At 36.9% G+C, this 24,155-nt stretch overlaps 1 protein-coding gene and 1 pseudogene across 1 annotated transcript; both read right to left on the bottom strand.

The window, feature by feature from the left end:
* Nucleotides 1-1,664: 1,664 nt before the first annotated feature.
* On the bottom strand, nucleotides 1,665-12,777 carry LOC137722093 (pyruvate decarboxylase 1-like; annotated as a pseudogene).
* A 3,483-nt stretch (nucleotides 12,778-16,260) lies between these two features.
* On the bottom strand, nucleotides 16,261-19,116 carry LOC137723666 (pyruvate decarboxylase 2-like). Its single transcript, XM_068462865.1, has 6 exons — nucleotides 18,413-19,116; nucleotides 18,065-18,228; nucleotides 17,312-17,962; nucleotides 17,107-17,224; nucleotides 16,713-16,901; nucleotides 16,261-16,607 (listed from the first exon to the last, which is right to left on the bottom strand). Exons 1-6 carry the CDS (start codon nucleotides 18,932-18,934, stop codon nucleotides 16,437-16,439), a joined length of 1,815 nt encoding a protein of 604 aa, XP_068318966.1. The 5' UTR covers nucleotides 18,935-19,116; the 3' UTR covers nucleotides 16,261-16,436.
* Between the last annotated feature and the right edge of the window lie 5,039 nt (nucleotides 19,117-24,155).

The raw sequence follows: 24,155 nt of genomic DNA, 5'->3' as shown, positions 1-24,155 counted from the left end.
GAAGAGTGATATAAAATATACAGTTTAGATAATCGTGAAACTTTACAGAAGGATAAGAAAGGAGAGTCTGAAAAAATTCATGATCTTTTGTATAATGGTACTCGACCTTTAATTCATAGGAGATTTCAAGTTAAAATAGTATGGACAACAGTTTTGAAACTTGCGCATGTAAAAGTAAGAAACATTATCCATTCATTATAAAACATGACAAAGAAATTACAAATTCTTCGTTCTGGAGCTATTTATCCTCGTATATCTCTTTCCCAATTTCTTTGTTATAACTTTTACTAGAAGTGGTTTTGACTTGTTCTATGACTTCTTTAACAATCAGGGTTTGACTTTATTTATTTATTCCTTTAACATATTATATTTTTTTCTATTAATATAATAAATTCACCTCATAGTAACTTTTCATATATAATAGCATAGCTGGAGGGGAATTGACTTTGCAATTTAATTAAAGAACATATGACAATGAAATTACAATCTCTTTGATCACGTAAAACATGTTCACAGTGTTAAAAGAAACCAAACTAAGCTACTTTAGGTCTGGGCGGACGGCCATCAGCTGCGGCAGCCCTAGAGCCGAATTGAAGCAGCTCTTTGCTACAATCTTCCCTGTGAACAAGCACCTCAATGAAGCACAACCACTTCTTCTTATCACCATTTGCAATCTCAAATGCTTCAATCAACTCCGCTTCACAACAAACTACAAGAAAAGAGGGCAATAAAATAAAAAGGGTGCCCTTATGTTTTGTCAAACACAACCCTACATAATTAGTATTGATCAAATGATTAACTGACTCATCACCTTGGGTTGTCCAACATTTGCCTTCCCCATTGTGGATGGCATGTACAAGTCCAGTGTAGTTCCAATTTTTTATGACATTGTAAGGTCCATCATGTATCTCAACCTCAATTGTGTATCCACCATTGTTCACCAGAAAAACGAAGCTCCTCTCTAATCAACAAAGAGAGGGCGATTATAGTGCAACCCGACCGTGTGATCATAGGGAATGGCCCTGTATTCGGTAGTGTATTGCTTAAGGATTTCCTCAAAACTCTAGCGAAGTGACTCAAGCGCAACACAACTGCTTATGAGAACTACGTACAGCAGGATATTTGTGCCTGATGGGAAGCCTGTGAAATGTGGACCAAACGAACCTTGGGGGTTGTTCTGTTCCAACATGAACAAAACATGTTGTCAAGGAAAACAACTGTGATCGGTGAGACTGGGGACTCGTGGTTTAACTGTCAAAAACTGAAATTTCCTCCGGGTTGCCAATAAGCCAGGTGAAAAATCTTGTGTTTGATGTTGTTTTTAGGGTTTGGTTTATGAGTCGAAATGAAAATTTTGATGATGGGTTTGCAGGTATGAGTTTCAAATGCAATATGGATCAATTGGTTGGTCAGTTGGAGGAACTCTTGGGTATGCTCAAGCTGTTCCTACAATGCGAGTGCTTGCTTTCATTGCTTACGGCAGCTTTCGGGTAGGTTTAATAATTTGCTCCCTTTCCTCTAACACTTATTTGCACGCACCTAAACAGACAATAAGTTAATATATATAATATGATTAAATACCTTTCTAGCACTTACGCGAACGCTCCTAAACAAACACTAAGCAGACAATAGAAATGTGTTTAATCATATTATATATACCGGCTTATTGTTTGTTTAGGAGCATGCTAATAAGCGCTAGAGGAAAGGGAGCAAATTTATTAAACCTACCTGAAAGCTGCTATCACCAATGAAATCAAGCACTCGCTTTGTAGGAACAGCTTGAGCATACCCAAGAGTTCCTCCAACTGACCAACCAATTGATCCATATTGTATTTGAAACTCATACTTGCAAACCCATCATCAAATTTTTCAGTTCAACCCATAAACCAAACCCTAAAAACAACATCAAACACAAGACCTTCCCCTGGCTTATTGGCAACCCGGTGACAATTTCAGCTTTTGACAGTTAAACCATGAGTCCCCGGTCTCAGCAATCACAGCTGTTTTCCTTGATAACTTGTTTTGTGCATGTTGGAATATAACATTAACCCCCCAAATGTTCTTTTGGTCCACATTTCGCAGGCTTCCCATCGGGCACAAGTATCCTGCTGTACGTAGTTCTCATAAGCAGTCGTGTTGCGCTTGAGCCGCTTCGCTAGAGTTTTGAGGAATATCTTAAGCAAGACACTACCGAATGCAGGGCTATTCCCTATGATCATACGATCGGGTTGCACAATAATCGCCTTCTCTTGATTGATTAGGGTTGAGTATCTAGAGCGGTGTAGTCATTGAAAACTGGGCCAGCAAATACTTATGCATCTGCAATCTCCACAATCGCAACACAAAATCAGTGCTTATGGCCACCCAGTATGTCCCCATGAAATGCGGGTGCTGTTTCGGCAAAATTCCTTTTGCCGAGGGCAAAAGTCCCTTTGCCGAGGGCAAAAGTCCCTTTGCCGTGGGCAACACAGCAAGGGCATAACCACAAGCATCGGCTAGCTCAACAAAGGCATCAGCTGCATCTGCAGATCGAAGTTTTTGGCCGTCTATCATAACCGGTTCACTGCCTTGTCCGCTGCTGGTTCCACTGCAGCCTCTAAGACTATTTGATTACTCAACCTGTATCGCAGAACAAACAAACAATTTAATAAGGGTTAAAAGTATTTTTTGACAAACAAAAGTGCTGCAGGGCACGTTTTGCAGAAAAATTTAAAAAGTGCTTTATTAGGTCGTAGAAGTACTTCCAAGTGATTTTTCATTAGGAACTTGGAGTTTTAATAAATAAAAAAATCCAACATGGTTATAATAAAACACTTCTAACACAAGTGCTTACAACAAAAGTAATCCTGAATGAGACAGAATCGTAGCTCAATTAACTGTTAATATAATGCAGGCCAAAATTACCTTTGGAGGCAATGAAATTGGAATAGGGTCACGATAAAAGCTAGATGAGGAATATTCCAACCAAGTTGCAACTTATGCTGATGTAAACATGCTTTCTTTCTTTTCTTCCCAATGAGAGATTTTTCAATGTGACCGTCATACGAAATGGTACACCACATGTCCCTATATAAATGGTAGAGTGTGCCAAAAAGTTAATAACTTAAAAATTAAAATTTTCCACCACTTGCATAAAAACACGTGGTGTACCATCCATATTCCCGTCACAACTAAAAATTTCTCCATCCGAAGCTATTGAAATTGCCTTGTCGATCAATTCAGGTGCATCTTCTATATTATTTATCACAGCCTACCAATTAAACCCAACGTACTGAACTTAGCAAACCTTGGAGAGAAAAATTGTTACATTAGCCACCGACGAGGTTTGAACTCATGTCGTGGTGCAAGAACTTAACATATTTCCACCAATATGGTAAAGGGCTACTTGCACACCAAAAAAAAAAAAAATTTACAAAAGCAAAGGAGACAGAAAAACTTGTATGCACCCACTGCATAGCATTAGACTCTCACACATTTAGACCGTTCACAATTCTATAGATGTATTCATTTCCTTTTTCTGGTACGACAATACATATAAGAAAGTGTTTTTAGCAATTTTAAAAGTACTTTCAAATATGTGCTAATTACCTAATAACAAGTGACTTTCTGAAAGCACCTAAGCTCTTGGCTAAAATCAGGCAACCCAATAGTATGGTGAAGAATCCTATTATGAGCTCCATAGTCATTGGAGTTGGGGCCTCCAACGCTCCAACCATACAAATCACAGGCAAATCATCACTGCTGGCTCCAGCAATCGCATTCAGAACACTGTGTCCACCCACATTGAAAAGTAACAGAACACGCACCCACGCCTCGTGAGCGCGCATAGCCATCGGCGGCATAGCCGGTGTTGAGCTCGTTGCAGCAACCAATGTTAGTGAGCCGCGATTCGGTGATGAGATAGTCCAGCATGATTAAGTTAAAGTCACCAGGCACAGAGAACACGTCCGTCAAGCGTATTTGGACGCGCGAGGTAGCTCCCAATTGTGGCACCGGACAAGTTGGACGGACCCCAGTATTTCTGCATGGTGGTGGAACTGACGTCTAATTTTAGGGAGAGACTTACAATTTGCATCCAACTCGAAGTGGGATCTTTGTGGAAATGGATTTGGGTTTTGAAATTGGATTGGAAATTGGGGCGTGGATTCAATAGTTGTGTTTTAAAGTAATAAATTAATTTGAAATTTGATCACGACTCAAAAAATGATGTAGTAGTATTTAGTTATGAAAATTGTTTGAGACAAAACGGAAGAGGGAGGATTATATATATACACACAAAATGTTAGGTTTCTTTTTTACAAGAAGCGATATTTTACACTAATAAGAGGGGGGTTTGAAATTTGAACTCATGATGCAATCTGTTGAAGAAAAAAACTGACCAACAGAACAATTCACCACTTGTACCCACACTTTTTCAGTTAATAATAGAAATATTATTTCCACTACGTTTATCCAAATCCTAAAGTTGTGGACATAAAGTATTCAGGTAAAGTTTACACAAATGTGGTTAATTATGATGTAAAAGATTAACAAAGGGTCGGCTTACATCACATACTGGTTAGAACTCTTTACATGCAAAAGGAAAACATCATGAGGCAGTGATTAACTAGCTGTTTTGTGTTAATTTTGCTAATTAGCTATGCATTTTGATTGATGGTTCAGAGATTGGTGGGTAGACGTACTTTGTAGTTCTAAGGAACATAAAATTAGTGTGGTGGTTACTTACACCAAAAGCCAGTCATCCCAGCTAAGCTGACTCACGTTTGGAAATTTGGCTAATACGTTGATTTGTAACAATAGTCATAGGTTTTGTCTGATCAGTTATCCTATGATGTAGTACCTTATTATTTAGACGTTAAAAATAAATTTATATTAGTACCTTATTATTAGTCATAGGTTTTGGCTAATACGCTGATTTATATTAGTACCTTATTATTTATGCGTTAAAAATAAATTTGGTCGGTGAACCATGGCACCGCCTTGCCAAATTTCTTAATAGTTTCTCTAATGGAAAAGGCTAAAAGGCTAAAAGGCTAAAGAGTTAAAAAAATAGATAAATTTTTTAGTGTGCCGAGAACACTGTCTGATACACCAAATATAATGATATAAGTGCTTGCATTATGACACTTGGTATACTAGACCGTATTTCCTACATGTTTATCTCTCCAAAAATGGCTTGATTTGGACAAAACTTAACTCCAATAAAAAGCTGGGCTAAAAATTAACAGAGCCCACCGGGCCAAAACATGATCAAAATGGCATCGAGCTGGCCAAACTTGGCTTAGTACCCAACCCATTTGCTGGGCCCAGCAACAGATGTTGCAATTTGCCATTGGATCCAACAGCTAGATTTGAAGTTCTTTGCAAGGCTTATAGATGATCTCTAAATATTGTATCAAGAGTATTAGTCAAACAAGTCAAAGTTTTTGGACTCGTACTTCTAAAAAATACTATGAGTTTTAAGAATGCACCTCTTCACCAAACCAAGAAACCATGAGAGTTGTTCTTCCCTTAAAAAAAAAAATAGATATTCAAGAGGGCAAAGATGAAGGTGTGAGAATTCTACACCAATATCCAATCAATTTATTAACATTGGAAGCTGAAGATAAAGATGTGCCACATTCACAAGAATCTTATCTAAAATTTGCATAATTAATTACATCTCGACATGCTCGAAAATTCTATCTAAAAAGTTATTGAGATTACATAAGGGTAAAAAATTTGGAGACTTACTCATTTAGCGACACGTATCTTTCAAACATTCTATTCAAAAAAAATTATTGAGATTACATAAAGTTAAGAATCTGGAGACTTACCATTTAGCAACACATGTAACTCAAAAAAATGTTTGGATCACCTTATTTTACTATTGTAAGTAGTAGTTTAATTAAATTAACTATTAAATTTAAAATAATAAATTATTTAGGGGCTGTTTAACTCCTTTGGTTGGAGACAATATATAAAATAATCTGACACTATTTAATAAAAGGAGAAATTAGGCTCTCATCCTTGATTTACATTGATTAAAACCTTATTCCTTTTCAATTTTTGATCAAGGTCCTTAGATTTTAATAGTCATTAATTATTTCAAAAATAAAATATTTACATGTCAAGATAATTAAATTTTATTTTTAAATATATTCATTTAGTGTTAGAACCGTTAAATTTGGTATATTTATATTTATGGCTAAACTTTTCATCATATATTTCTATTTCTAGTTTGTACTCATTTTTAATTTACAAACTTTTTTTTAAATTGTACCAATTTTCTTTTAAATTTTAATTTGTACCCATATATTAATTTCTTTTTGTCCCTTATTTTTTAAACTTTTATTTGTACTCATAATTTTTAACCTTTTATTCGTACCCATAATTTATTTATAATGTACCCATTTTCCTTTACCAATGTACCACTTTTTTATATGCAAAATGTATCTTTTTTTTTTTTTAAGTACCATTTTTTATGTAAATGTACCTATTTTTTAAGGTAAAATCCATTTATTTTTTTAATCTCAAATGTACCATTGTTATATATATATATATATATATAATGTACCCATTTTTTGTATTAAATGTATCGATTTGGTATGTAAAATGTAGCCAATTTTTATTATATACATGTACTCATATTTTATAAAAATAAAATAAAATCGCTTTTTTTTTTTTTTTATAATCTAGATTGCACTCATAAGCAATTATTATTATTATTATTATTATTATTATTATCAAAACCCATAAGCAATCTTGAATAATTGAATTGGCAATGTAAATGAAAGCAAAAAAAAAAACGGTTGAGTATTTATTGGTATTATTACATCTCTTTTCTTATTATGTATTCTATGTGACATGAGAGGGACTTCAATCGAAAAACTAAAATGCATAATGTTTGAGTCTATAACAGTTAGGGACCAAGGACCGCAACTAAACTATCCCTTAATTAAAAGGATTATCTTAAAGGACTATAATTTTGAATAGAGCTATGTTTAGCATTTTCTGTTTAAGATTGTGTTATACACACAACATCGACGCATTACAAATTCATACAAATCATTACACATGGCACGAACGTGGTTATTCTCCACGTTGGTTTCGAGGGAGAAGGGACAGAGAATTAAAACCATTGGGTTAATTAGTCTTTTAACATGTAAAAAGGGGATATAAATAAAAAAATTAAAACAAAGGTAGAAGTCTTTTTAGGCCATCTACAAAGAAAATGTCAAATTATAATAATTAAATTAAAATTGATTGCTTATGTGGCAATCTAAAGCCTTAAACCATCTCCAAAAGAAATGTTAAGTTTTAAACAAAATTTAAGTTTGAATGCTTATGTGGCACATTGTCACAACCTGTCCCGGAATTTTTAATTCCGAGGACGTGAAGTTACGAAGATGCCCTTAAACGGGACTAAGGGGCGTAAAGTTGGCATTGGTTTTTACCTGAAGTTCCTAAACTAATGTTAATTGGAATATTCATTAGTTTTAGGGACTTAAATTTAAGACTTAGAACTAGGTTTATATGTTATAACTTATGATTTGGGGATTGGGTAGGAACCCCACATCCCTCAAATCTCTCTCCCATTTCTGCATCTTGTCTCTCTCTCTCTCCTCCCTCACAAATCTCTCATTCTCTCTGTCAGTTCTCTCTCTCTCTCCTTCGAACTCACACGGACCACCCACAAAACCACCCTAAAACTATACCAACGAAGGATCTAAGACCACCATCGTACTCCTGAAGACCACACGAACACGATGGTACCAATTTCAGGTGAGTTTCACTTCGGAAAACATGGATTTCAATTTCACTGTGCGTGTGCACTGTTCATGCACACGTAAAACTTGATGTTTTTTGGGATTTTGAAGCTTGTAGGAAGCTTGGTGAGGTCCTAAGGAAGCTCGGAGTGCTTCGTTTGAAGGATTTGGACGTCGGGATCACGAACTGTAAGTTCGGCCGAATTTTCGTATTTTTGGAAAAGTTTGATTCCGTTGTTTTTAGGCCCTAAAACTAGTCCAACGTGGTAGATTATGATTAGGGCTTCATTTTGGTATAATTTACGTGAAAAATGGACGTAGGAACACGGAGAACGACAAGTTCAAAGTTTGGCCGGAGCTTTCGAGGCTTTTTCCGGCGAATCCACGGTGAGTTAGGGGTCGAGGAAGGTATGGATGTGTTCGTCTCGTCAATACCTTCATTTTGATATATAGTACGTCGAAAATGGTTAAGAAATGAAGAAGTTATGACACTTTGAAGTTTACCCAGAAATTCCGGCAAAACACCCACCGCCGGCGAAACCAGTCCGGCGACGCGAGGAAGAAGATGCGCGCGTGGGCAGCGCGTGAACATGGCGCGTGGGGGCGCGTGAGAGCTCCAAATTGAGTTCTGAAAATTGTCACGTGTTCGTGACGTCGTGTAGATCACCGTTGTATATTCACACACCCAATTTGAGTAACGTATGAAAAAGTTATGGATGAATGTTTGTGTGTGCGTTTAAATGATGATTTTATAATTATTCTGTTATAGGTGAAACTTGTACGAACGACGAATGTAACCAAACTAGGCGTGAGGGTTACGAGCCGGCTACTTATCTGTGAGTGGGCTTTTGTTTTCCGTATATACCTATATACATTTAAATTCCCAGAAATAGATTAAAAAGAGTAATTGATTTATGCCATGCACTTTATTATTATCGCTTATGCATCATCACATGCATTAGTAGCGGCATACATTTATATATGTGTATTTGGTGCTGTGGACGCACAGGTAAGTGCCAGGTAAGTGGTATTCATGTTTGTATTTCAGTAGTAGCTTGAGATGCTTAGAGAGCTCATAATCTGCACCCCCGGTGTTAGTGCTCCCGCCCAGAGAGGGGCAGAGTCCTTCACGTGATGTTCACCCGCACCACACGCTCGTCTTGGATCCAAGTAGGTGCATAGCCTTGTCGTGCAGACCACATTAGGTGGTTCCGACTCGTAGGTGACCCGCGATTATTCGCACAGTCTTCACGTGATCGTAGCACTAGAGCGTATATATTACACCCAGTCCTGTCGTACAGACCACGTTAGGTGGTTCCGACTCGTGTGCAGATTCAGATATTGAGTTGAGATTGGAGCTTTATATGCAGCCGTATAGGTCACGTTAGGTGACTCCCGGCTGCCAGATTATATGTTATTGTTATGAGTTATACTTGAGCATTTACATTTTATTATGAGATTCTGATGTGGCATATTCTCGAGCATGAATGGCATATTTTGGAGCATGATTGGCATATCTATACATACGTATATATGTTCATTTTCTGGGAAGTATACAGGTTTTACGGCGAGGGGTTAGAATGTATTTTGCTAAAGAGTTTTCAAAGAGCTTTGTTTTTGCTCACTCACGCTTTTGGTTTTGCGCCCCTCCAGGTTCAAGAATTGCAAAGGTGTGGTGACTACGAGGAAATTCAACGGTGTTCTGGCAGAATGGACCAAATAAGGACTCACCTTCGGGTGTTTCATTTTAGAAGTTGTATATTTTTAAAGCTTCCGAACTGTGCAAATGGTTACGTCACTCTCACGTGACGGCCAGCATGCCCTCCTTCGGGACGGGGTGTGTCACACATTGACCTTTTTTGTAAATTTTGTTTTCGATATTTCAAATTTAAACTATTATTAATTGCATCATTTGCTTTTCATAATTGCATTTAGTATTTTTAAAACAAAACATAATAACAAAAAATTATAAAAAGCATTTATTATCCACTAAAAATAGATTTGAAGATGCTGTCAAATTTGAAAACAACTCCCCTTAGTTGCCATTCCATGTAATGTCACATAGAAATTGACATTTTGGTTGGAAAAAAACAACTGATTTTTTTTTTTTTTACCGTTATTGGCGATGTTGACTTTTTGACATCTCCTTTGAAGATGCTCTTATGTCAAATTTTATACTTTTCCAACCGAATTATCAAATATTATTTTCTTATTGAAATAGGGCTCTAAATGGTTGTATTTGTTACCAAAAGGTTGAATCAAAATTTATTGGTTAAAATAAATTTGGGACCCATCATTCAAAATAAATTTGACATTGATGTCAAATTTGACTACAAATCACAAAGTCTTCAAATTCAGTCAGCAAGTAACACTTCAGTTGAATATGCACAGTGACATTCCATCTAGTATTTTGACATCTCATTTGAAGATGCTTTTAGTCCTTCAAAAAAGAGTATTCGGCCAAATCTCCCATTCTACATCAATCTCCACATTGAGAGGTGGGGGAAGTTTGAACTCGAGGCAATCCAGGACCTTAATTAAAATTTGATCAAACGGCTAAAAACAGAGAAATTAGTAAAAACTTTTAAAAGTCATAATAATTTTTTGCCATTAGATCAAATTTCAAGGGTCCAAATCACTTGAATTGATGGTTTTGGAGGAAGAGATCCGGAAATGATCTCTTTCCCTCCAATACAACAAACGAAATCGAGTTGAAGCAAAGAAAACAGCAAGACAAACGTAGCTAGTGCTAAAGCAAGAACTAAAATTTCAAATCTCATCCATCGTATTTCCATAGAAAAATTTGGCCTCTAACTTTTACACCGAGTAAAGAAAATACATTACACGATTCATACAACGAAAAGTTATGAGTTTACCATGGCATTACAAAGACAAAAGCACTTTCCTAGGGTTCGAGGAGGAACACTTCTTGTAGACTACGAAACAATGGATGCTCCTCCAAGTATGTATGGTGACCCGATGTCGCGACCAGGGCCAAAACTCTCATTCTCCTTCTTAACTGTAGCCGAAAAACTGTATATCTTTTCTATAGTCAAAGTAGTGAAGCTATGTACACTAAAGCCAGGAACTACGTGATCTGGACCTTACTCTCACCTGAGCACGGGTTTCTGCCGTGTTTTGGAAAAATGTATGTCCCCGTTAAGAACAGAGCTAAAAAAACAATAAGAATGAATTCCATTTTAAGAAACATCGACGGTACAAGAAAATTTATTAACCATAACGCAGAAAGATACAAAATAACTTCCAAAACTAACTACAACACAAGTTATAAATTAAAATGTGAAACCATAAAGCATAGTTTTTATTTGTTAGATCTTACCCTAAGCATAACATGGAGTCCAGCTGCATTGCTTCTCATAACCATTTCAACGTCTCCACCTCTGATTTATGTGAACATGTCTTCGATGAGGACCAATTCTTTCTTCAAGTTGAGGGAATATCTTCACGAGGATTTTATACATAGCCCTGTAATACAATTTACTCCATCTCTTGAAGAACACAAGTGACCCAACATCAACTGCCAAGCCAAATGCAAATCCAATTTTGATACTAATAAGATCCCAATCAATCTCGTTAGTATCTCTAAAAAATTAAAATTGGGAAACATGTTTGCAATAGGAAAATTTATATTTTGTCTTTGAACTTTCGCTATAATATATAACCGATTCCTGAACGAAAAATTTCTTGATTGAGGTCCTTGAATTTAACCAACTTGCACTATTTTTGTCCATATCGCTAATTTTCATTAAGATTTCTTGATATAATAATTTGCCATCCACATGGGTGTCATATATATAAATATGTGATCATGAATTAAATTTAACTAGATTGAAGTTTAGTATCAATATTAGGGTGAAGGGAAATATTAAGCAAACTCTCTTAAAAGTTGAATTATATGCACTTTATAACATCTCATGTTTTGACAAAATTTTCGTACCCATATCATAAAATATTATGTCAAAAATATTTAGTTGCAGATAGTTCATAAAAAGTTTTGCTTTGAAAGACCCTAAGGCTATCTCCAATCGAAGGGTCCAGAAGGCCAGAGGGCCGAAAATAGCCCTAAAACCGTCTTCAACCGAAGGCCAGGCTAAAGGGCTCGTGGGCCCCATTGGACAAAAAAGGGCCAAAGAGCCAACCGGTCGGCCCAAATGAGATAGTCAGCCGACCCAAGATCAAGCTGGAATTCAAAAGTAACGGTCAGCTAGTAGACGTCATATTGACATTAACTAGCCGTTATTTTTTATTTTTTTATATTTTTACAGTTTTTTTTTTAACATTTTTTTTTTTACAAAATTTGTTTAAAAAATTTTAAAAACTCTTTATTTTACCCTATACCTCCTAAACCATTCAACATTACATAACATTAATAAGATGAAACAACATTAAACAATATTAAACAATATTAAATAACATTAAACAACGTAAAAATTATACAACAAAAAAAAAAAACATTTAACAACATGAAACTTAAACAACATTTTCAAAAACATATAACAACATAAAACTTAAACGCCCACTCCATGCTATTTTTGGCCCAAAGATGTGCAACAAGATCCTGTTGTAGGTACTTGTTTGTGGCATGGGAACGTATCATTCTATAACGCCTCATGTACTCATTTATAGAAATACTATTAGTTCTTGGATTGAAAGGCAAATTAGGCCCATCATATATTTTTGCACGAGCCCTTCTTGACCTATTTGGATTGCCTTGGTCGTCATTAGACTCTCCATCAATATACCCATCTCGCTCATCCTCCACAATCATATTGTGTAATATGATGCAAGACATCATGATGGAGTCCAAATTTTCTCGACTCCACCCTCTTGCCGGTTCGTTAATGATCTTCCACCATGCTTGTAGAATACCGAAAGCTCTCTCAACATATTTCCGGTATGCCTCTTGGTGTAAGGTAAACAACTTTTCGGCGTCATTCGCAGGGTTTGGAATTGCTTGGACAAGTGTCGCCCACTTTGGGTAGATGTCATCTGCCAAGTAATACCCCATATTGTACTGACGGCCATTGATATAGTAGTCAAGTTGATTTGCAAACTTGAATTGAAATAGATTGAATTCAAAGGTGTGTGAATTATAACCCAATATCCACCCTATTTATAGCCCCAAAAAAAAATCAAATCCAATGGCTAGCTGACGTCATTTAGCCGTTGGATTTGAATTTAAGTTGTAGTTTTTAAATAATAAATTATGTTTGGCTTTATGGCCCTTTGGCCCACAGTTAGAGATGGTTTTTTGTGACAATGCTAAAACGAGCCCTATGGCCCTTTGGCCCACGGTTGGAGATGGTAAGAAATATGACCATGCATTGTTCATTAAAATATTAATTTCTTAGAGGGCCAAAGGGCGAAAACGAGCCATCTGGTCAGCCTTTGGTTGGAGATGACCTTAGGGTGAAAGCTAAGAGGTAAACTATCGTTTATATTCTTGTCATACAATCAAAACGACAAACAACATCGTGAAAAAACCAACGATGTCGGTGCTCATTCTGTTACAGTTCTCTTTTGTCCCTTCCTTCTCATAATGCAGTAAAAAGGTACCACGACAGATTATGACCACTCCATCAGTACAAAATTGACAATTAATTTAACCAGAAATTATATGACATTGACATTCCAATATATTATATCAGTTGGAAAATAAAACATATCTATTATTAAATTAATAGTTTAGGCAATGTTGGATATTCACATCAATGTTCTAAAAATCAGCCTACGTGGTGCCTAGGCGCTCGGCGGTGGAGTCCCGACCCAATTTAGGCTAAGGCTTTCAGGTGAAGCAGGGAGAATTTAGGCAGCCGCCTAGGTGGTCTAGGCGGCCCTAAGTGGTTGCCTAGGTGGCAGTCGAAGCAACTCCCAATCTCGCTGCAAATCTTGCCTCACATTCACACGATCCATCACCAACAACCCAAATCTTCAAACTAGCACTCCTACACCCAAAATCAATCGATAAACCCACTGAAATTGAAAAAAAAAATGAAGAACAAAACTAGAATTCACGACGCCTCAAGTAGATTGAGAAGATTATGGGTTTTGCTGCAGAGAAAAGGGGATCTGCTACAGAGAAGAGAAGAGAGAGAGAGAGAGAGAGAGAGAGAGAGTCAAAAGAAAAAGGAGGAAAAAAAGGCATAAATGTTAGAGCCACTTTTCCACTAACCAAATGATGGTTGGGAACTTGGGAGTCGAGACTGGCCTTGGCCTCAGAGAAAGCTGTGGAGAAGGAATCGAGGTGGTTTAATTGAAAAACGGGTTTTTCTTTCAAGTTAGGTCCATTTTGATTTAAAACTAAGCCCACTATTCTTTATAATAAATATTTTTTTATGTATTTTTTTAATTTACATTTTTTTTCTTCTAATTTCTCTATACATGGTTTTTCTAAGTGTGAATATATGTATACATATATATATGTTAATATGTTATATAATAAATTTATTTAAAAAAATACAAATCCGTCTAGACCCCTGCCTAGCAACCTAGGCGCTAGGCCCCTACCTACCGCCCGACTATCGCCTAGCGATTTTTAGAATCTTGATTCACATTACATTTTAAAATTATAAATATAGTTAATAATCAAATTATTATTTATGTATTAATTAATGTGTTTATTTTTTATTAGTACATCACATAGTTTGTAAACATGATTTAAAAAATTAGACCACCCAGCATTATGCTTAGTTACAAATTACAATCAATAACGTTGTTCCTCAAACAAGCGGATTTGTCAAGAATACTTATTTTCTCGATCGGTTAGTTTTGATTAGATACACACCATAAGATGGTAGTAAAGAATGCTATTCACATAATGGGCCCAATAATATTATTGTACCGCATCATCCAATAAAAAGTATGCATGTGTCACGTAAAAAAGATTCACACGTAACACATAAAAAGACATGTTGAAAGTAAGACTTGAATTGCAAGTTTTTCCATTAGTATGTAATACGCAAACTAGATCATAAACTAATTAAAATATGAGTAGATGCTCATAGTTCAAAGGGGAATGTACTTGAGAAAGGAGGCAAATTGTCTACTCTCATGTTTGGATGTTCTTCCCATCCCCTCCTATTTGTGTGGTTACGGTTAAGTCATATCAACATTTTATATTCCTATTGCTTTTTTGTCTTATTATCTTTATAAAAAAAAATCAAGATAAAATGTTGACGTGGCTTAACCGTAACCGCAAAAAAATGAGGGAATGAGAAGGGCACCCATATAGGAGGGTAGACAATCTGTCTCCCTTGAGAAATCCTTTTTCATGGAAAAATATTAAAAACAGAACATAAGAAACCCTTCACAAGAAGGAACAAATACTATTTTTTTTTTTTTCTTTTCTTCCAGATCCAAAGACGCTACGTTGATGAAAGGAAATGAAATGGAAGACTTTACTGAGGGTTGGGTGGGCGGCTGTTGGCAGCAGAAACCCTAGACCCCCACTCAAGCAACTCTTTGCTGGTCCTTGTGGGCTATCACCTCAATGAAGCACAAGCTATCCTAAACTTTCCTCTAATTGTATGATGACATGGATGTAATGCCTCGTGTTACGGGCATACTAAAATGTTTCTCCACAAACTTGTCAACCGTAAGATTGTTAGTATCTCTAGAAAATTAAAATTGGGAAACATGTTTGCAATAGGAAAATTTATATTTTGTCTTTGAACTTTCGCTATAATATATAACTGATTCGTGAACAAAAATTTTTTTGATTGAGGTTGTTGAATTTAACAAATGTGCACTATTTTTGTCCATGTCGCTAATTTTCATTAAGATTTCTTAATATAATAATTCGCCATCCACGTAGGTGTCATATATCTAAATATGTGATCATGAATTAAATCTAAACTAGATTGAAGTTTAGGATTAATATTAGGACGAAGGGAAATATTAAGCAGACTCTCTTGAAAGTTGAATTCTATGTACTCTTCGATACCTCATGTTTTGACAAAATTTTCGTGCTCGCATCATAAAATATTATGCAAAAAATATTTAGTTGTAGATAGTTCAAAAAAGTTTCGCTTTAAAAAACCATTTCACTTGGGGTGAAAGCTCAGAGGTAAACTGTCGTTTTATATTCTTGTTATACAATCAAATCGACAAACAACATCGCGAAAAAACCAATGATGTCGGAGCTCATTTTGTTATAGCCCTCTTTTGTCCTTCCTTCTCATAACGCAGTGACAAAGTACTACGACGGATTATGACCACTCCATAAGTACAAAATTGACAATTAATTTAACCAGAAATTATATGACTTTGACATTTCAATATATTATATCAGTTGGAAAATAAAATATATTTATTATTAAATTAATAGTTTAGGCAATGTTGGATATTCACATTACATTTTATAAAAGTATGCACGTGTTAAGTAAAAAATATTCATGCGCAACATGTAAAAGGATACGTTGAGAGTCAGACTTGAAATGCAAGTTTTTGCATTAATATGTAATACACAAACTAGATCATAAACTAATTAAAATATGAGAAGATACTCGTAATTCAAAGGGGAATGTACTTGAGAAACCCTTTTTCATGGAAAAATATTAAATACAAAACATAAGAAACCCTTCACAAGAAGGAACAAATACTAATTTTTTTTTCTTTCTTCCAGATCGAATGACGCTACGTTGATGAAAGGAAATGAGATGGAAGACTTTACTGAGGGTTGGGTGGGCGGCTGTTGGCAGCAGAAACCCTAGACCCCCACTCAAGCAACTCTTTGCTGGTATCGTCCTTGTGGGCTATCACCTCAATGAAGCACAAGCTATCCTTCTTCGCCCCGGTTGCAGTCTCAATCGCTTCAATCAGCTCCTCTTCGCAACGGACCTGCAGAATTGATAGATTCGGTTACAAGGAGTTTCACGATCCAGGAAACCCTTTGACTGATTAGTTGGAACAGATTAGATTAGAATGCATTAACAAACTAATTACCTTGGTTGTCCAGCACTTGCCCTCCCCGTTGTGGATGGCATCAACTAGTCCAGTGTAGTTCCAGTTCTTAATCACATTGTAGGGTCCGTCATGGATCTCCACCTCAATTGTGTATCCGCCGTTGTTTATCAGGAAGATGATGTTCTTCTGCCAATTTCGGATCATGGTGGACACATCTTGAACAGTCACCTATTAGTGAGCGAAAAATGGAAAAGTTCAAACAAGCTCTTTCAAATACAGCGCATAATTTAAATTAAATTCAAAAGATGGGTGTTTCGCGATATTTATGAAATGTTAGGCTGCAAATCCGGTAATGTTAACCGAGAAAATTTGATAAGGTTCGTAATGGGTACTTCACAATTTACAGCGTGCTAGAGAAAAGAACTAAATGTACCTGGAAACTCCCATCGCCGATGAAAGCAATCACACGCTTCTCAGGAACAGCTTGAGCATACCCAAGAGTTGCTCCAACTGACCAACCAATTGATCCATACTGCATCTGGAACTCATACCTGCAAACCCGATTTCAACTTCCCAATTGAATAAAAAACCATAACATAGAAAGAAACATGAAAAACCGCATTCTCTCCTTGGCTTACCCGCAACCAGCCGGCAATTTCAGTTTCTGGCAGTTAAACCATGAGTCCCCTGTCTCAGCAATCACAGCAGTTTCACTTGACAGCAAATTCTGGATGTGTTGGAACAGAACATTAACCCTCAAAGGTTCTTTCGGTGCAGACTTTAGAGGGTGTCCATTGGGAACAAAGATCCTGCTGTAGTTCTCATGAGCAGTTTTGTTGTGCTTGAGCCTCTTTGCCAGAGCTCGGAGGAAATCCTTCATCAGAACACAACCAAATGAAGGGCCATTTCCTATCGTCACGCGATCGGGCTGCACCACAATTGCCTTCTCTTTCTTGAGAAGCAGAGAGTATCCAACGGAGCTGTAGTCGTTGAAAATCGGTCCAGCAAACAAGTATGCATCTGCAGACTCCACAATCTCGGCGCAAAAGGCAGTGCTCACAGCACCCCAGTATGTTCCAATGAAATGGGGGTGGTGCTCTGGCACAAGGCCCTTTGCAGATGGCATGACAGCAAGAGCATAACCACTAGCATCAGCTAGTTCAACAAAGGCATTGCCAGCATGTGCAACTCGAAGTTTAGGCCCCCCTACCATAACCGGCTTCACTGCCTTGTTCAAGAACTCTGCAGCCGCCTCCACGGCAGCCTCTAAGCCCAAATGATTGCTCAATCTGCGGACCAAAACAAACAAATATATAAATTTCACACCTAAAAAGTTACAAAACATTTCCAGACACTTCAACTAAATGGAACAGAAACCCAAAAATGTGTACCTTGGAGACAATGAGAACGGAACAGGATCCCGGCTAAAAGTAGGATGAGGAATTCCAGCCAAGTTGCAGCTTATGCTGATATAAACAGGCTTGCTTTCTTTCAAGGCGGTTGAAATTGCGGTATCAATCATTTCATGAGCATCTTCCAGATTATTTACCACAGCCTAGTAAAAACCCACCATATGAAAATTAGCAAACTTTCAAAACGAACCAAAAAAGAGCAAAACAATACCAAATTTAGCAAAACCAAACTCACTACAAATCTTTCACAAAACCCATCAATAACCCAACATCAAAATTCAACATAAAAAATAAATTAAAAAACCAGAATCTTGATTTCATGCAAACCTGATAGCAAGTCACGGTCTGGAAGCATCTCAGCTCTTGGCTAAAATCCGGTAACCCAATAGTGTGGTGAAGAATCCTGTGCGTCCCGTGATCGTTCGAGTTGGGTCCTCCAACTATACAAATCAATGGCAGATTCTCACTGTAAGCTCCGGCGATAGCATTGAGAACACTGAGCCCACCCACAGTGAAAGTAACAGCACACGCCCCGACTCCCCGCGACCGAGCGTAGCCGTCAGCAGCGTACCCGGCGTTGAGTTCGTTGCAGCAGCCGATGTTGGTGAGCCCGGGCTCGGCGATGAGGTGGTCGAGGAGGGTCAAGTTAAAGTCACCGGGGACAGTGAACACGTCAGTGACGCCGATTTGGACGAGTCGGCGGGCGATGTGGCGACCCAGAGTGGCGTCAGAGGAATTGACGGTGGAGGGGGCAGTGCTTTGGATTGCCGAAGCGGCGCCGTTTGGGAGGCTGCCGACGTCGGTGCACGCCGGCTTGCAAACGTCGAGGGAACCGATTTTGGTGTCCATGGGTTTCTGAACTGGGTTTTGATCGTACTCAAAAACCGTACTTGAAAACTACTCGGAAAACAGAAAAGATGGGAACTTCGCGATGGGATTTGAAAATTGGTATTAGGGTTTTTCTGGGGTTTATGGAATTTGGTTTGGGAAAATGGTTTGGAAGGAGGTGAGTTTTTATAGGGGAAGTGAGAGGAAGATACTAGGGGCGTTTTTTCATGAGAGACGGTGTTTGGACCGTTGCAGTCGATTCTAAATACTGGGTGAATGAGTGGCGCGCAAGTATTATAATATTAATTTTTGGTTCAAAAATCTTAGATGGGAAAGGACATAGATATTTCTAATTACTCAATTAAAACTCTCTAATTTTTTTTCTCCTTAAATATCCTACTTACTAAACCTTGATGTTGATTTGTATTATGGAATAAATTACTTTGTTAATAAAATATAACCTTTTGTAATGTGTGTTATGCTTAGTATATTAATATTACTCAAATTATAATCCTAATTTTTTTTCCTTGATGATCCTACTAAGGCTTGATTTTGTTTGTATTCTGAAATAAGTCATTTTTGTTATAAAATACACCTTGTGTAATGTGTGTTATGCTTAGTACATTGATATCACTTTGTTGGGCCTGAAATTCACATTTTTGACTTAATTGAAGTTAGCTCAGAAGGGTGCCTGCAAGTCTCAATCCAGTGGAGAGATGCTAATGATTCGACTAGATACTGGACAAAGTATGATTGTCTTGAGATTAAAATCAGTTTCTGATGAGGTTTGAGTTATTTATTTAAGAATCATGATTGGTTTTTAAATCAGGGTTGACTTTATCACTTCATGCAACTAGATTAAGAACCCTAGTGCAAATGAAACTTGGTGGTGATGAGTTTTGGTGAAGGAAATTGTGAAGATAATTTTGTATTTTGAAGTATATACTGAGGAATTGAAATGTAACCAAAATTATACCACTCGGCAAATTTGGACATCACGAAACTCACCTTTATAAATATAAGTGGTTTTGCAATCTTCAACCCACACAAACAAACGCTTTACGTGGAATCCTTGCTCTACAGGAAATCTTCTCATGTCTTGAGGAAAATACTAACTAATTGCTCCACTAACCCCTCTGCCAGCACATATTCAGTTTAGTTTAACATCACTGGGTTAACAAACCAGCAACATATTCAGTTTGGTTAAACAACACTATTACTAGTTCAGTTGATTATCTATACCAAGATTCAAGCGTCGAAGATTCATCAATCCTAGTTAGACCTGTAAACGGGTCGGGTTTATCGAGTTTGGGTCGAGTTCAATCCAACCCGTTAAACTAACGAGTCACCCGAACCCAACCTGTTAATCTAGGTCACCCGTTAACCTTTTTTTTTTTTTTGTTCTTTTTTTGCATTCCAATTTCCAATACAAGGAGTTGAGACTTGGATTTCTCCTCCGTCTGGTTCTGGAACTCTTCATGGAGGTTCTTAAGCTCCTCTCTGCAATTTGAAGCGTCGTCAATCCCTAATTGCAGGAAAATATCAGAGAGCTAGGAGTGGTTGGGATGATCTCACTCCTAAGGCGGTTGAGTATGGAGCAGACCTTGAGGCGGAGGCCGTCGTCTCTTGGATCGACAAAAGACGTCATGGTGTTGCAGGAGCACTGGGTGTGGAGAAGGGAGATGACTTCTTCTACGTCGTCATTTAATTGTAGCTCCTTGACGGAATGATGTCAATCGAGTAAGGTGGAGAGGTCGAGGGTGAGCTCGTGGAGGTTGTTCGCTAGAAACTCGGTCTGGAGGAGGAGCCACATCCGGTTGCGGTTGGAGGAGTCTTCCAGAAAGGTCTGGATCCTCTGGAGCAGGATGTAGAGCTCCTGGAAGCAAAGGATGGTGGAGTAGGAGAAGACGGTGGTGGAGCTGCGGATAATGGCTTCGAAAATGATGGAGATGAGGGTTGACTTGCAGATCATGGAGCGGCTCGAGGGAGAAGATTTCTTAGGAGAGATGGTGGAGGGAATGGAGAACCCAAAGTGACCCAAAGCAGCTCGTGGGAGCATTCCAATATAATTTATAACGGGTTATAACGAGTCTACCCAAAGTGACCTGTTATTTAACGGGTTGTTAACGGGTTCACCCATTAGCAACCCGACCCGTTAAGCATCCATTCAAATACCAATATTAACGGGTCGGGTTAACGGGTCGGATCCAAAATAACAGGTCTATTCCTAGTAAAGTTAGGTGTTCTATGATTAGTTATTAACAACTGCATTTCAGAGTTCGTCATTTAGATGGTCGAACTACTTTCATCGTAAAGACAATCATTTCTTTTGAGTATCATTGTCCCTACATCTTGATACCAATTCGGCGAACTTATATTTTCACAAATATAGTTGAAGCAGTCGAACCACGTGCAGAAGATTGAATTTTGTAACCATAACGCATAACTTTATCTTCATGTTTCAGAACCCAAGGTCGAGAGTGTTCCTTCCTCAACCAAGTCGCTCAGTGCATAAGTCAATAGTCAATTTCATCACCACACCACCAATAGCGGAGCAAGGAACTTTTCACAAGGTGGGCTAGCTTAAAGATTGCAATCTTTATAAACAAAAGAAACTTGATACTATATTTTTCATAGTATCAGCTAGCTTAAGAAAATTTTCACAAAGTGAGCCAATAATTTTTTGTTATTCAAAAATACATGTTAAAATTCAAACAAATCCAAACTTGAAACATATATGTACAAGAAGTCATGAGAAAAAGGATGTACGAAAAATAGATGATTTATAAATTGTATTATATAATTTTATATAATTAAGCTGAGACAACTAAGATTAGTGACTAAATATATGGTGAGCTACATTCGGAAATCAATGAAGAGTACATGTAAAATTTTATTTTTTCCCAAAAGCTAACTAGGTTGTAGCCCATGGTAGCCCTTAATGTGGCTCCGCTAGTGTACACTACCACATTTTCATCTCATTCACCCAACCGAGTTCAATTGTGAATTGGCACTCATGCATCAACAAAATGACATAGTTAGCTCAGTAGTTACTCGGACTGCGCGCCATATAGGCTTTATAATTTTTAGAATCAACACACTCAAAATACAATCCTGTTTTTTTCCTAAGTGATCCTACTAATTCTTGATTTTGGTTGTATCATATCCTTGATTTTGATTTATTTTCTAGAAATTATTTTCGTAAATAAAATATACATTGTGTGATGTGTTTTATGCTTAGTATATTAATATTACTAAAATTATTTTGTGCAAATAAGATACAACTTTTGTAATGTGTGTGATATATTCTATTTTTTTATGTGGAACTAATCCAATATATATAGTTTGATTATATGGAATGAACGCACTATATCATGTTTCGTAAAAACTCTTGATTTGGCAAATCCATGTTCGAAACCATTTACAAAATTGTAGTTTTGATTCTCATCACATAAGTTGAACACTTTGTATTTTGAGGTCAAATGATCACCATCATGGCATCATGTCCTAATCTTCCTTTTCTTTTTTCCTTTGTGTTTTGGGTTGGAAATGTCGTAGTTTTGTGTGGCTTAGTTTAGTGGCAAAGTCAAATTAGCAGGACTGCGTTGAATTCTAATATTGTGGACACCAATATTCAGAACGTGCATCAATAAGATGAACGTACTGTAAACAAAAAAAATATTAAGAAATTTTTTTTGTGCTATGTAGAATAAAATCTTAAGAGCATTGGATTACCTAAATTGATTTGTATTGGTATTTTTGTTGTGGCTCCATATATTCAGACCATCCAATACTTGTTACATTTAATATTATGTAACATGCAAAGGGAATTCAAAACATTAGAGCAGTTTTGTTCACAAAAAAAAAAAATATTAGTGTAGTAATTGTAACCGTTAGCTCAAAATGGTAAGAGAAATGTTAAGGAGACTCTCAATATAGGACTCTTCAAAAACTCTCTGACGCTTCATGTTTTTAGTATAATAATTTATACCATTTCACATTTAAGAGTCTTCCTAGCATTTCTCAAAAGGTAAATTCGACAATCGGCAGTGGACGCATTTTCTTGGTTTTGAAGAAAAAGCATCAACTAATTATTAGCTTTAATCCAGTTTTTCCTAATTCCCAAAAACAACAAAATTAAATCATAATCTACTATAGTCTAGTAATATTCTTTTTCACTTGGAAGTAAGAAATCTTAAGTTTGATTATCGCCAAAGACGAATTTGAACAACATTATTACTAATTCATTATAAAGCTAAGACGCTAAGCATACCTTTTCTCCCTAAGATGCTAAACCCACCTTCTCACTTTTAATATAAATAATATTATTTGTTAAAAAAAAAAAATCATAATCTCTTCAGCCTAGCGTTGTCGGTTTCTGGTTAGTGGCGCGTAATTGTTCAAATCACAAAGACGACCACAAGGACAAGAATAGAAGGAAAAGACACGTCACGCGTCAAGGTTGGCGGGGTAAACGGCGCTGTTAGGGGAGACAATTCCGTGAGCAAAGGTTTTAAAGGACTGAAATCCACAGTTTGTGGAAACCGGAAGAGTTGCTGGTAATAGACAACAATTGTCTGCCCTTCTATTTTTCGTAATTTTTCGTGTTCTTTTGTTTTGTATAATCATGGGTTAATATTTTATATTATTTTTTATAAAGATAATAAAATTAAAATAAATAGTAATATAAAATATTAACATAGCTTAATCATGATCACACAAATAGAAAAACACGAGAAAGCACGGAAAGTGGAAGGGCAGTCAATCCTTGTCCGCTGGTAATTGCAAACTCGAAGATATTTGGATTTAATTAATTAAATTAAGTAAGTTGTATGGGAAGAGGATCCTCTCCTGAGCTCAGGATGAAGATTCTCCTAACCACGAAATCCGGACCATTTAATTTTAATCCAACAGCTCTAAACAGAAGATTTCCTAAAAAGTTATAATAATTACAACCGTTAAATTAAAATTAAACGACCCAGATTTCGTGGTCAGAAGATCCCCATCCTATGCTCAGGAGAGGATCCTCTTCCAGTTGTATACATGCACATTGCAATCAACATTGAACACATACGTCGCAATGAACGTGTCATAGTAGTGACGTGGCACGCAATCACAGGCATGAATGTGAGCCTTTTTCCACTATATAGTCACATCACAGACCAGGCAGCCATTTTCTTCTGTAGTAAATTGTGGGGCCCTACGCTCTTGTTCTACTATTTTCAATGAAAATGTTAAATTA

This window comes from Pyrus communis, chromosome 17 (genome assembly GCF_963583255.1).
Source record: "Pyrus communis chromosome 17, drPyrComm1.1, whole genome shotgun sequence".
NCBI lineage: Eukaryota > Viridiplantae > Streptophyta > Magnoliopsida > Rosales > Rosaceae > Pyrus > Pyrus communis.
This window is presented reverse-complemented; position numbering and strand designations above follow the sequence as displayed.

Excerpts from the sequence above, each read along its gene's own strand:
- LOC137723666 (XM_068462865.1), bottom strand. The coding sequence starts at position 18,934 with ATGGACACCAAAATCGGTTCCCTCGACGTTTGCAAGCCGGCGTGCACC. Across the intron at positions 18,229-18,412 it reads AGACCGTGACTTGCTATCAG|GCTGTGGTAAATAATCTGGA; the intron begins GTTTGCATGAAA and ends GGTTTTTACTAG. Across the intron at positions 17,225-17,311 it reads AAATTGCCGGCTGGTTGCGG|GTATGAGTTCCAGATGCAGT; the intron begins GTAAGCCAAGGA and ends TCGGGTTTGCAG.